This window comes from Pseudophryne corroboree, chromosome 5 (assembly GCF_028390025.1).
Source record: "Pseudophryne corroboree isolate aPseCor3 chromosome 5, aPseCor3.hap2, whole genome shotgun sequence".
Taxonomy (NCBI): Eukaryota; Metazoa; Chordata; class Amphibia; order Anura; family Myobatrachidae; genus Pseudophryne; species Pseudophryne corroboree.
In genome coordinates, this window is record NC_086448.1 from 673,802,931 (window position 1) to 673,817,919 (window position 14,989).

The 14,989-nt window shown below is 43.6% G+C and overlaps 1 protein-coding gene across 4 annotated transcripts in view; it reads right to left on the bottom strand.

Annotated features, from left to right (window-relative positions):
- LOC134928238 (kinesin-like protein KIF20A) overlaps positions 1 to 14,989 on the bottom strand; it is an 81,262-nt gene that overhangs the window by 10,298 nt on the left and 55,975 nt on the right. For 2 of the 4 annotated variants that reach the window (XM_063923744.1, XM_063923745.1), the window contains exons 16-17: positions 8,662 to 8,740; positions 3,915 to 3,976 (exon numbers count right to left, since the gene is read on the bottom strand). In XM_063923744.1, coding sequence (XP_063779814.1) covers positions 3,915 to 3,976; positions 8,662 to 8,740 — 141 coding nt within the window. Of the gene's footprint in view, positions 1 to 3,914; positions 3,977 to 7,250; positions 7,296 to 7,888; positions 7,975 to 8,661; positions 8,741 to 14,989 lie in introns of those variants that run through there. The other 2 variants (XM_063923747.1, XM_063923746.1) reach the window with 2 other exon arrangements.

The window sequence follows — 14,989 nt, forward strand, 5'->3', positions numbered from 1 at the left end:
AAAATAAACTTTTTGATTGTCCAAATATTTAACTCAATACTTTGTAATATAACCTCGGTTGGCAATTACAGAGGTCAAACGTTTCCTGTAGTTCTTGACCAGGTTTGCACACACTGCATGGAAGAGTGGGCCAAAATACCTGCTACAGATCTTTTCTAGATCTGTCATGTTTTGCGGCTGTCGCCGGGCAACATGGACTTTCAACTTCCTCCACAGATTTTCTATTGGGTTGAGGTCTGGAGACAGGTTAGGCCACTCCAGGACCTTGAAATGCTTCTTACGGAGCCACTCCTTAGTTGCCCGGGTGGTGTGTTTGGAGTCATTGTCATGCTGGAAGACCCAGCCACGTTCCATCTTCAAAGTTCTTACTGAGGGAAGGAGGTTTTTGCCCAAAATCTCACAACACATGGCCCCATTCATCCTCTCCTTAATATGGATCAGTTGTCCTGTCCCCTTTGCAGAAAAGCAGCCCCAAAGTGTTGTCTTGGGATACCATTCATCATTCTTCTCCCTCCAAACACGGCAAGTGGAGTTTATACCAAAAAGTTTGATTTTGCTCTCATCTGACCACATTACATTCTCCCAATCCTCCTCTGGATCATCCAGATGGTCACTGGCAAACTTTAGATGGGCCTGGACATGTGCTGGCTTAAGCAGGGGGACCTTTCGGGCGCTGCAGGATTTCAATCCATGACGACATAGTGTGTTACTAATGGTCAGAGCCGGCCATAGGTATAGGCAAACTAGGCAATTGCCGAGGGCATTTGATATGCCTAGGGGCATCAGCAGCTTCTGCTGATTAAAATGATATGCGACATGCCTATATTCTGTGTGTACCATTTCATATGCAGATACAGCCACAGTCTCACGCTGTATATAGGCATGCTGCATATAATTTTAATCAGCAAAAGCTGCTTGTGCATCCTAGCCACATAGCAATGCAAATAAGATGCATTTTCATTAAAAAAAAAAAGGTGCCCAACGTTAGCATTGAGGCAAGATTTATGAGGACACATCTGTATCCAAGCAGAGGCAGAGGTCACAGTGTTAGTGGCAGTGCGAGTGCTGTGTGCATGTGAGTGGGTTGGTTGTGCAGTATTGTTTGGAATGTGTAAGGAGCATTATGTGTGTTATGTAAAAATGCATTAACAATGTGCAACATGTGTAAGGGGCACTATGTGTGTCATTATGTGTATAAGGGCATTAATAATGTGCGGCATATGTGTAACAGGGTAGTACTGTATGTGTGTCATGTGTATAGGGGTACTAATAATGTGCAGCAAATGTGTAGGGGGCACTATGTGTGTCATTATGTGTATAAGGGCATTAATAATGTGCGGCATATGTGTAAGGGACATTATTTGTGAAAGGGCATTAATAAAGGTTGTCATAATGTGTAAGGCGCATTATGTTTATAAGGACATTAATAATGTGTCTCATATGTGTAAGGGGCGTTACTGTGTGGAATTATGTGTATAAATGGATTACTAATATGTGGCATTGTGTGTATAAGGTGCTCTACTATGTGGCGTTGTATATAGAAAGGGCACTACTGTGTCGTCTAATGTGAATAAAGAGCAATAGGGTGTGGTGTAATGTGAATAAGGAGCAATTCAGTGTGATGTAATGTGAATAAGGGGCTCTACTGTGAGGAGTAACTTTTAAGGTAAAGTAGTACTACTGTGGGATTTAATATGAATTATGGACACTATTGCATGATCAAATGTGAATAAAGTTGCAGTACTGTGTGGGGTAATTGGAATTGGGGTTACTATTGTGTGGCCATGCCCCTTGCCAGCAAAAACACCCCCCTTTTTGGTCTGTGCGCCAAATGTGCGAACTGTTCCTGTTTAAAATATAGGGGGTACAAACACCAAAATAAGGACTGCTACGGGTGAGGGGTGATAGTGCTGGGAAAGAGGTGCAAGGTCAGAGGCGGAACCAGCGGTTGTGCTAGGGGGCACCAGCCAAAATCTTGCCTAGGGCATCATATTGGTTAGGGCCGGCTCTGCTAATGGTAACCTTTGTGACTGTGGTCCCAGCTCTAGAGGTCATTGACCAGGTCCCCCCTGTGTAGTTCTGGGCTGATTCCTCACTGTTCTCAAGATCAATGATACCCCACGAGGTGAGATCTTGAATGGAGCCCCAGGTCGAGGGTGATTGTCAGTGATCTTGTATTTCTTCCATTTTTTAATAATTAGTTGATCTCACCAAGCTGCTTGCCTATTATCGAGTAGCTCATCCCAGCCTTGTGCAGCTCTACAATTTTGTCCCTGGTGTCCTTAGAGAGCTCTCTGGTCTTGGACATGGTGGAGAGGTAGCAGTCTGACTGTTTGAGGGTGTGGACAGGTGTCTTTTATACAGATAACCAGTTCAAACAGGTGCCATTAATACAGGTAACTAGAGGATAGAAGAGCTTCTTAAAGAAGTAGAAACAGGTCTGTGAGAGCCAGAAATCTTGCTGCTTGGTAGGTGTCCAAATATATATTTTCCACAAGAATATACAAGTAAATTGTTTAAAAATCATACAATGATTTCCTGGGGTTTTTGTTTTTTTTTCAGATTCTGTGGGGTAGATGTATTAACCTGGAGAAGGCATAAGGAAGTGATAAACCAGTGATATGTGCAAGGTGATAAAGGCACCAGCCAATCAGATCCTAACTGTTAATTTACATATTGGAGCTGATTGGCTGGTGCCTTTATCACCTTGCACATATCACTGGTTTATCACTTCCTTATGCCTTCTCCAGGTTAATACATCTGCCCCTCTATCTCACAGTTGAAGTGTACCTATGATGGCAATTACAGACCTCGCATCTTTTTAAGTGGGTCAACTTGCACAATCGGTGGCTGTCCAAATACAGGCAAAAAAGTATGTATGTATGTATGTATGTATGTATGTATGTATGTATGTATGTATGTATGTATGTATGTATGTATGTATGTATGTATGTATGTGTATCCGGACTCCAGGTCGACAACAAAAAGGTCGACACCTTAGGTCGACGCCAATTGGTCGACACACCTTAAGTCGAAATGGACAAAAGGTCGACATGGAAAAAGGTCGACGTGGAAAAGGGTCGACATGGAAAAAGGTCGACATGGAAAAAGGTCGACATGGAAAAAGGTCGACATGGAAAAAGGTCGACATGGAAAAAGGTCGACATGATTTTTTAATGATTTTTTTTTTTTTTTCCGAACCTTTTCATACTTAACGATCCACGTGGACTACGATTGGAACGGTAATCTGTGCGAGCGAATCGAAGGCACCATGCCCGAAGCATGGCGAGCGAAGCGAGCCATGCGAGGGGACGCGGTGCACTAATTGGGGTTCCCGGTCACTCTACGAAGAAAACGACACAAAAAAAACATAAAAAACTCACGTCGACCTTTTTCCATGTCGACTTTTGTCCATGTCGACCTAAGGTGTGTCGACCAATTGACGTCAACCTAAGGTGTGTCGACCTTTTTGTTGTCGACCCTGAGTCCCAGACATGTATGTATGTATGTATGTATGTATGTATGTATGTATGTATGTATATCATACACACATACATAAACACGTATACAATGATAAGTATGCAGTACAGGTACTTTTCTCCACAAAAGGGGGGGGGGGGTTGGGGTGGAACAATTCAATTTTTTATAGCTACATAGTCCCAGAAACAGGAAAAAAAAAGGCATTAAATAATTTCAGAAATGGAAATTTAGACTCTGAAGCGTCTATAAAATCTTGCCATTTTAAGTTGGTACAGAGGACTTTGTTCCAATGATCACTGCCTTTTCTTATTTAAAAAAAGGGATGACAAAGCATTGGCTATTTGCATGAATAATTAACAAGTGAGCAGCAAACACCACGACTCCAGATTATGGTGCGGTTTTTTTTTGCATTTATTATATGCCTTATGCTCTACCTTTTCTTTATCTTGGCAACGTTTTGTTAATGCGGTCACAGCACCAGACACGGGATCCTGTTCTGAAGAGAAGATCCAGTATTAGTATATAGAAGGCAAAGTAGTGTCATGTGAAGGCAATTAAAATGTCAATGGTTTGCCAACAGCACTACTAGTGAAAGGGTTAATGCAATGTTCAGGGGAAAGAAAAAAAAAAAGAAAAAGAAAAGAAAAGTAAAAAATATTGGTGGGTTTTGAGTGTGTAACACATGCACCCATTGCTGTTTCTATAATGCGTGCAATGCGTGCGGTGCACCCAGGCCCCTGGGTCTGGGGGAGGGAGGGGGAAGAGGGGCAAACAGCACACACTGCCCCTTTTTAAAAAATTACCTTTTCAGAGTCCTGCGTCGGGCGCTGCAATCGCGGTGGAAATCACTGCCAAAATGGCCGCCGCGCATGCACGGTAGGCAAATTGGTCTCTGGATCATGACAGGCACCATGTTTCCGGAGACCTGCGCATGCGCAGAAGACTCCGGCACAATGCTGGAGTCTACAGTGCCGTACAGAGGAGGGGGCCCACCCGGAGGTGCACACAGGCCCCCTCCTCTGTTGAAATGCCCCTGCATGCACCTCTCTGTTCAAGGTTTGGAGAGAGGTCTATCAGTGTGGTACTTTGACCCATATGTGCTATGAGAAAATCATGTTCTGTTCCTAACTGTATATGTTCCCTAGTGTCCCTAGAGGATGCGGTCAAAATACTGGATCGGGATTCCAAACAATCAGATACGAGGATTATCTATACACTATTATACTGGCTACGTCTATTGTGTGTTATTACAGTTTATTGCAACAAATCAGTAAATCTTCTAATAATTCGATGAGGGCGAGACACTCTTGTTGATTCTGTAACAAATAAATGCCCCCTTCAACATCCAGCATGGGTGTAACTATAGGGGTTGCATCTCACATACTACAGTTCTTGAGCATTGAGCTCAGAGTAGGGATGGACATCAGAAGCCCATCATCGAATGGTGGATGGGCTTCCGCCATCGACTGTTCAGATGTGATGGTAGTTAACCATCATATTAAAAGCATTCGATGGTAAATCCATTGCAATGTTTGCAAATGAGCAATTTTCTTAGTTCGCGCATGCGCAATAGGCCGCACTGTTACTTAATAGGGGAGGGCAAGAGGTGGGACTGTGGGCAGGCTAGGTGTGGGACTGAGGGTGGGGCCCAGACCAGAGACAGGCTATTACAACAGGAGGCAGAGCGGCTGCAGCACTGGACACAGCCACCGTTATAGTAACCTAAGTGATGCCGCTGCCAATTATCTTAATGACACCACAGACATGGAGTAGAGTTACACAGCCAGGCTCCTAATCGCTGCTGCTGCAGTGGCAGGAGCTGTGCTCTGATAGGCTCTCAGTGTCAGAGAGCCAATCACGGTAAGTAATCTGCTCTGTTGCCTATCAGCTGCCTGGGAGAGGGGAGGACCAGAGCGCGTCACGTCAGAGGCACAGAGACAACCTCCAATAGGTCACCAAGATGTTCCCCTGATGCAGGGAACAGCAGCAATAAAGGAGTAGAGGCAGCACAGCTTTCAGAGTTTAAGTAAACTAACCATCAGAACACCATCAAATTCTTACCATTCGATGGTGGCAAACATAAGAATACAGCCATCGAATGGTAAAAACACTATCACAACCAAAAACACAGATGGTTGCTAACCATCACAATTCGATGTCCATCCCTAGCTCAGAGATTAGGACTGCCCCAGAAAGGGACAGTGTGCCTGAATTAAGAAGATCTCCACTCAAAATGGAATGCCCTGCATTTGGACGCATCTCCCTCAGGTAGGAGCTGGTTGGTCCTCATCCCCTGTCTGGCAGGGGGCGAGGGTCAGATGTATTAAGCCTGGAGAAGTGATAAAAGAAGTGATAAGTGGAAGGTTATAACCCACCAGCCAATCAGCTCCTGTCATTTTTCAAATCAGTAATGATAGGTGGAAGGTGATCACGCACCAGCCAATCACTGCTTTATCACTTCTCCAGGCTCAATACATCTGCTACATTCAATGTGTACTGGCAGCACTACAATGTGGCACATTGTGAACTGGTGTAAATATGTGGCAGAATATAAACTGGTGGAACTGTGTGGTATAATGTGAACTAGGGCACTTCTAAGGGGCATAAAATAAACTGGAGGACTACTAAGGAGCATAGACATAGTGCCCTATTATTGTATATTGCATAAAATGAAATAAGGCTATATTATGGGTAGGAAGGCCAATCCCAGGATCGTGATCGGCGGGATCCCGTGATTGTAAGCTCCAATCCTGGGGATTGAGGGATCAGCATTAAGTGTCCTCAGACGCTGCACGGCTTCCGCCTCCCCAGCGCAGCGTGAGAGGTCATCCTGCGCCATCACACGCGGCTGGGAGCGAGCAGATGAAGTGGCCCACCCGCCCCCGGTGTATGGAGAGTTGTGTGCAGGGTGGGGCGAGGGGGGTGGCCACACAGGGAACCTCCAATACCAAGATGGACCATTTTTCAATCCCGATACCCGGTATTGAGAAAATGGCCCGGGATTGGCCTCCCTAATCATGGGGCATAAAATGAACAACCACTGCGGAGAGAGGTGTGTCTAGAGGCAATGGGAGGGGCCCCTTCAAAATGTTGCTAAGGAGCCCACAAAGTTCTAGTTATGCTTCCACACTCCGGGCACATGAGGGTAAGAGTCTCTCCCTGTCAAGTTGAATCAGTGTGAGACAATGAGCTGAAGCTAATCACTGTGGTCTCCAGTTGGCATCATATATAATATAAAAGTCACCCATCCGCAGATATCAATACCAACCTCTGAGAGACTGACAGATAAAGGAGTTTACATAATACTAGTGTTTGCAAGTGGCTTCGCTCACGTTGATGTCTGTTATTGCACAGCAGAACTAATTTTACATAGACAGTAGTGCCATCTAATATTGTGATGTATATTTTATAATTGTACACATTCATCACCAAATTCCTTTGTAAACAATATTTGCAGTTTTTTCTTCAGGGATTAACACAAAAAGACACTTGGTGCAACCAACTCATTAGCAAGTTACGTATCGCTGGGAGAAGCAGCTGGTCCTGAGATCTAGGTCTGCAGCCCTGATAGTTTGCGCAGAGTGTCAAATGTCTGTTTTTTCCTGGATTGATCCTCTTCCCTGATGTCACATTGAAATCATACATACCTCAGTTTCCTTCCAGGTCACTAAGCTACACAATAGTGAAAACTCAGAAGTATATTGCCGAGAAGAAATGACTGTGTATAGACACAACCCTTTACAGTTCTATTATAAGTAAAGCTTCATACACAGGTACAGTACCGTTCATCTTCTCTTTTCATGCAATACAAGCCCCTATACAAAACATTACAAGTTATTTGTATATTCTTTGATATAATATTTTATATTAAGTATAAAGAGGTGTAATCATTATACTTCCATTAGTGAAATTATGTACAGATAATGGTCGGGGTGCACTAAGAAGGATGAATACATTCCGCCACACACATCGCATCGGCTATGCAGTGGAACTAAAGCGTATACGAGATTAGTACCGCAATGGACAGCTCTTCCGATAAGAGGTTACCTTTGCTATGAGCCCTGGTCACTGGACTTCCAGGTATCGGCCCTGGAAGTCAGTCTGCTCATGGTGACGGGGCAGCCGCAGGGGATACACCGTGCAGTAAGAAGCCCATAGGCTTCTACAGGGTAACGTCAGCTTTTGCTGGTATTTCCTTCCGCACCGAAGCCCAAGGATAGAGGGCTTAGGGGGTCATTCCAACACGATTGCACGCTGCGCTTCTTCGCAGCCATGCGATCGGGTCGGAACTGCGCGTGCACGGCAGGCGCATCGTTGCCAGGCAGCGACGCCGCTAACGAAGAAAGCAGTCGCAACGGCGGCCGCAAGAAGATTGATAGGAGGAAGGCGGAACCGGGCGTCAACTCACCGTTTTCTGGGCATGGAGATCCAAACACAGGCGTGTCCAGGCGTTTGGAGGGTGGATGTCGGACGTCAATTCCGGGACCTGCAACGCTGGATTGATCGCACAGGGTAAGTTTTTCTACACAAAACTTTTTTGCATAGCAGGGCTGCACAAGCGATAGCAGCCTTGCTATGCAAAAATCCACTCCCCCATAGGCGGCATCTAGTTGATCGCACGGGCTGCAAAAAGTTGCTCAGAATGAACCCCTTAGTACATATGGAAATACATTAAAAACCCAGAAAATGGGGTTTTCTACTGCATTCTGCCATTAGTGCAGCCTGCAAACTCCCTGCACTGTTTAGATGCCATGGACATAGCATCTATTCAGCAATCACCTTCTGCTTTGCTCAATAGAGGTGAACAAAGGCTCCTCCATTATCCCTCTCATCCACAGGACAGGGCCCTAATAGCAGGACTGTTCCGCTGAATTGTGACAGTGTGCAGGTATGGTTAAGACATTACCTAAAGATTGACCGCTATGTTTAACAATTTGCCTTGAATGTTCACAGGGTAGTTGTGGTTAGAGAGACTTTGGCTTCAGTTTAAAATATAAAAGTTGGACTTTCATTGAAACAAAGTGCCACCCACACTTTTTAGCAGGTCTAAATATTTGCATATGAAGATCCAATGCCCCTTTGTCTTAAACACAAATGTTACCATAATCAACTTTACTGTAGTGTAAACCAATCAGGTTTGTGTGTCTACAATATCATCAGGAACCAAAGATCACCACATACCTTTGCCAGTTACATCGTCATTTGACTGTTTACTTGAACAGAGTGCAATCTCCAAATCTTCAATCCTTCGATCCCTCTCCTGCAGACATACAGTGAAGTTAGAGTTTAGCATCCCCAGTTTCATTGACATAGATACAGTCTATAATGTGTCAAAGCCATTAAAGTCAAAAACAGGCATTCAGTAACAACCATATGAATAGATCCTATTGATGATCAAAGATCCCAGATTTTAAAGGTTAACAAATTTTTTTTTAATGTATTCTATATAATTAATAATAATAATAATAATAATAATAAATACACCATGGTAAATGCTATTAAAAAAATCTAGTATATAAACTATATTCGGTGCACTTTTTTTTTTTAAGTTCAATAATTTATTGTTTTTTGCATTTTATGTAAAACACATATACAAGTACAATCAAAAGAAAAAATAAAATAAAACTGCTACAAGAGAAACAATTTGTGTGGTCTTTGATGAGAACAGAACGTATTCATGGTTTTCACATTGTAGATAATAGTTATAGTACATATACATCCAGTATCAGGTTATGTTTACCCCAGTTGTCATAAATATGTCCTCACGACAGTAGGTTATGCAATACGAAGCTAACTCTACAGTCAACCACATAAAATAGATTGAGTAAGCTAAATTGAGTTACATGCACTGGGTTACTTGGTGTGCGGTGAATCCAGCCACCTATCCCAAATATCAGAGCCGGCCCTAACCAATATGATGCCCTAGGCAAGATTTTGGCTGGTGCCCCCTAGCACCACCGCGCTGATTCCTCCTCTGACCTTGTACCCCCTATATTTTAAATAGGAACAGTTTGCACATTTGGCGCACAGCCCAAAAAGGGGTGTGTTGTTGCTGGCAAGGGGCATGGCCACGCAATAACCCCAATTCCAATTACGCCACACAGTACTGCAACTTTATTACATATGACCATGCAATAGTGTCCATAATTCATATTACATCACACAGTAGTATCACTGTACCTTATAAACGTTACTCCTCACAGTAGAGCCCCTTATTCACATTACATCACACTGAATTGCTCCTTATTCACATTACACCACACCCTATTGCTCTTTATTCACATTAGACAACACAGTAGTGTCCTTTCTATACGCAACGCCACATAGTAGAGCACCTTATATGCATAATGCCACACATTAGTAATGCATTTACACACATTCCACACAGTAATGCCCCTTACATATATGAGACACCTTATTAATGTCCTTATAAACATAATGCACCTTACACATTATGACAACCTTTATTAATGCCCCTTACACATATGCCGCACATTATTAATGCCCTTATACACATAATGACACACGTAGTGCCCCCTACACATTTGCTGCACATTATTAGTGCCCCTATACACATAATGACACACATACAGTAGTACCCTGTTACACATATGCCGCACATTATTAATGCCCTTATACCCATAATGACACACATAGTGCCCCTTACACATATGTTGCACATTATTAATGCATTTTTACATGACACATATAATGCTCCTTACACATATTCCGAACACTACTGCACAACCAACCTACTCACATGCACACAGCACTCCCACTGCCACTAACACTGTGACCTCTGCCTCTGCTTGGATACAGATGTGTCCTCATAAATCTTGCATCAATGCTAACGTCGGGCACCTTTTTTATGAAAATGCATCTTATTTGCATTGCTATGTGGCTAGGATGCACAAGCAGCTTCTGCTGATTAAACTGATATGCAGCATGCCAATATACTATGTGAGACTGTGGCTGTATCTGCATATGAAATGCTACACACAGAATATAGGCATGCCGCATATCATTTTAATCAGCAGAAGCTGCTGATGCCCCTGGGCATATAAAATGCCCTAGGCAATTGCCTAGTTTGCCTATGCCTATGGCCGGCTCTGCCAAATATTATGAAACTTCTGCACCACATTCCTTGACAAATATACTTCTCGTGCAGGATTGTACCATTGACCAGCGATTTCCATGTTGCCAGCGCGGGGCCGTCAGGGGCCAGCCAGGTTCTGGCAATACAAACCTTGGCAATAGAACGGATTATAAACATAATGCCTAGCACATTTGTCTAGGTGCTCTTCATTAATTGATAGTGTACAGACAGGTGGAGTGAGTACATTTCTGGGTATACCTGTGGTCACTATAATATCAATAACTGCAGACCCAAAACCAGGATGTTAGGGCAAGTCCATAACATATGCCAGAAAGTTCCCTCTCCCAGGGTGCACTTGGGACAAGTAGTATCTGCCCGTCCCCCAAAGCAAAAGAGCTTTACCAGGGTCATGTATACCCTTTGGCCCTCATTCCGAGTTGTTCGCTCGCTAGCTGCTTTTAGCAGCATTGCACACGCTAAGCTGCCGCCCTCTGGGAGTGAATCTTAGCTTAGCAGAATTGCGAACAAAAGATTCTCAAAATTGCGAATAGAAATTTCTTAGCAGTTTCTGAGTAGCTCGACACTTACTCTGCCACTGCGATCAGTTCAGTCAGTTTCGTTCCTGGTTTGACGTCACAAACACACCCAGCGTTCACCCAGAGACTCCCCCGTTTCTCCAGCCACTCCCGCGTTTTTTCCAGAAACGGCAGCGTTTTTTCACACACACCCATAAAACGGCCAGTTTCCGCCCAGAAACACCCACTTCCTGTCAATCACACTCCGATCACCAGAACGAAGAAAATTCCTCGTAATGCCGTGAGTAAAATACCTAACTGTTGAGTAAAATAACTAAGCACATGCGCTCTGCGAACATTGCGCATGCGCAGTAAGCAACTAATCGCTAAATAGAGAAAATCGGCAACGAGCGAACAACTCGGAATGAGGGCCTATGTACCAAAAAGACTGGGATCCTCACCGAGTTAGTAGCATATCATATATTGCCTAGTGCCACCTGCCAATCATTTTCTGTAATATCACCCAAATCCGACACCCATAGTGAGTGAAGATTTGGTAAAGTATTTTGAAATGCTGTAAGCATATCTGCATAGATTAGAGATATTTGGCGTCTAGGCTCCATTTTGCGCAGTAAGGTTTTAGTTAATGAGTCCTGTAGGACCAAATCAATCCCCTCAAACTACTTGGTAAGGGCGTGGCGAAGCTGAAGGTATCTAAAAAAAAAAAAAACACGCGCACACACACACGCGCACCCCCCCCCCAAAAAAAAAAAAGGTATGCGTTAGGGAGGGCGAATTTGAATTTTAGTTACTGGAATGATTTAAGACCATCAGCATTGTAGAGATGCCCAAGCGTCGTCACTCCCTTTGCACCCCAAAACTTCCCTGATCTGCAGCCCAGCTACCTCTGGAAGTTTACAAGAATTAAGTAGTGGAATTTCTGGTTCCCAACTCTAGCTCTCAAACAATTTCTCACCTTGTCTCCATTATAGCACTGCCTGTTTGATAATTGGAGGCCATCTGCGGGATAAATCCCCATTAAGTAACAGCTGTAGAGGTGTATGACCAGGTGATACCTGGTCAAACAATATATAAAAAGGTAACTCATCAGTACCACTATTGTGTATCCACGATGATACATGAGCCAATTGTGCCGCTAGAGAATATAGCTGAAAGCTAGGGAGGGCCATGCCACCATCAGATTTTGTTCTGATTAATGTGACTAATTTTAATCTAGGTCTCTTGCTAGTCCACAATAAGGAGGAAAGAAAAAGAGTCTATCAATTTAAATAATTTTTGCGGAATATATATTAGTGAGTGCTGAAATATGTACAAAAAGTTTGGTTGCAGGATCATTTTGACTAGATTCACTCGATCCATGAGGGTCAATGTTAACCTCCCCCATTGGAAGATGCATGATTTCAGGTATGTTACTTGTGGTGCAATGTTAAAAGGTATGTAGCTATCTGGATCATTGGTGATCCAAATACCTAGGTACTTGAATGAGTCCACTCATCGTAGCGGGAAAGAGATAATTGGAAGTAGGGGGCACACTCCCCAAAGAAGGAGGAGGCAAGATTTATCCCAATTTATCTTGAGGCCCGAAAAACGTACCAAATTTAAAAATCGATAATTATCAATGCCTCCGGTAACAAAATCTCATACCCATTAACAAACAGTAATATACTGTTTGTTATACTGTATACTGTCAAAGTAGCAGATATTTTTCTGTACCCTTCCCCAGATTTATGCCTCGAGACAATACCGTCTCTGAGGTCCACAAACAATTCCTTTGACTTCATGCTTGGTTTGTGCTCAGACATGTACTGTCAAGTGTGGGACCTTACAGACAGGTATGTGCCTTTCAAAATCATGTCCAATCAAATTAATTTACCACAGGTGGACTCCAATTAAGCTGTAGGAACATCTCAAGGATGATCAATAGAAACAGGATGCACCTGAAATCAATTTTGAGCTTCATTGCCAAGGCTGTGAATACTTATGTACATGTGATTTTATTTTTTATTTTTAATAACTTTGCATCAACCTAAAAAAAATAAAATAAAAAATAATAATCATGTAGTCATTATGGGGTAGGGTGTAGAATTTTGAGGGGAAACATGAATTTATTCCATTTTGGAATAAGGCTGCACATAAAAATGTGGAAAAAGTGAAGCGCTGTGAATACTTTCCAGCTGCACTGTATCATCTGTCCTTCCTTTGTTCCAGTTGAAGGCCTTGGATATCAGAGCTACAGTAGCTCTAATCCTGCATGCCAGAGGCTCAATGGCTAAGCCGAAGAGAACAGGCGAGAGGGTACATCCCTGTTGCTCACCTTTCTGAAGTGGGAAAAGCAGGGAGACAAAACCATTGACAGGTACCCTAGCTAATGGTGCAGAGTATAATAAATTGAATCCAACAAATAAAACCTGGGCCAATACCAAAAGACTCCATGGCCTCCCACAGGGAAACCCACTCCACAGAGTCAAAAGCTTTATCAGCATCCAGTGAGACTTTAACCCAGAGGTTCTCAAACTCGGTCCTCGGGGGCACACACAGTGCATGTTTTGCAGGTAACCCAGCAGGTGCACAGGTGTATTAATTACTCACTGACACATTTTAAAAAGTCCACAGGTGGAGCTAATTATTTCACTTGCGATTCTGTGAGGAGACCTACAAAACATGCACTGTGTGTGCCCCCGGAGGACCGAGTTTGAGAACCTCTGCTTTAACCGAAGTGGAAGCACCCCCATGGGAGGCCTGCAGCTGGAAAAAACCCCACCTAAGATTCATCATTGTGGCTTTCCCTGGCATGAAACCAGTTTAATCCGCATGGATAATCTGGTCAATTACTTGGTTCATTCTAGAAACTTATACCTTGGCAAAGATTTTCACATCTGTTGCCAATAAGGAAACTGGTCTCTACGATTCAACGTATCTGAGATCCTTATTGGATTTTGGGAGAACTATAATCAACGCTTCGGCAATAGAGCGGGGAAGGGACCCACTCTTGTATATCTGATTGAACACCTCCAGCAGTTTAGGCACATATAAATTCACTATGTTTCCTATACAGCTCCAGGGGTATCCCATCTAGACGGTGTCCTCCCACCGGGAAATTTGCTGATGGCCTGACTAATTTCCTCCAAACTAATAGGCTCATCCAGCATTAATCTCACCTCTGTAGTCAGGGTTGGAAGCCCCAACTCTGCAAGATATGACCTGATCTCAGGTAGTGAGCGTGTCTGCCGAGAACTGTACAATCGCTGATAGTATTGTAGAAATTTAGTGGCAATTTCAGGTCTATGGATAACAGTCCCCGCTCAATAATTTCAGCCACCGTTACCTTGGACCGCTTCACCCTGGCCAGGTAGCTACCCGGCCTATCCGGTTGCGTAACTAAAGTGATCCGCAAATTAACGGATAAGGCACACTACAAATTAACAGCTCCGCCATGCCCCCTGCGCAGCAAGCCATGCGGCTCTGGATTCATCAGAGCCATCAGCCAAGTAGGCCTCCTCTAGAGACAGACAGGAGTTTTCCAGATCCATTTCTTTAGTTTTATAAAAAGCATTTAGGTTAGCAACTCTTAGTGTACCTCTGAAAAGGGATGTAAAAGCATCCCAAAGCACCCCAGGAGAAGCCGTGTCTTTGTTATGTCAAAGAATTCCTGCCAAGCTGCCTCTAGCTCTGACCCAGCTCCCATGCATGAAAGCCAAAACATATTTAATTTCCAATATGTACATCCACGTTGACCCCCTAAATTCATGGAAAACAAAAAGGGGAGTGAGATCAGATATTCCCCTGGTTTCATATTCTATAGATTGTATTCTAGGCAGGAGGTCCCTGGTGGCAAGGGCCAGATCTATCCAGGAGAATGATGAGTATGGAGGCTGAA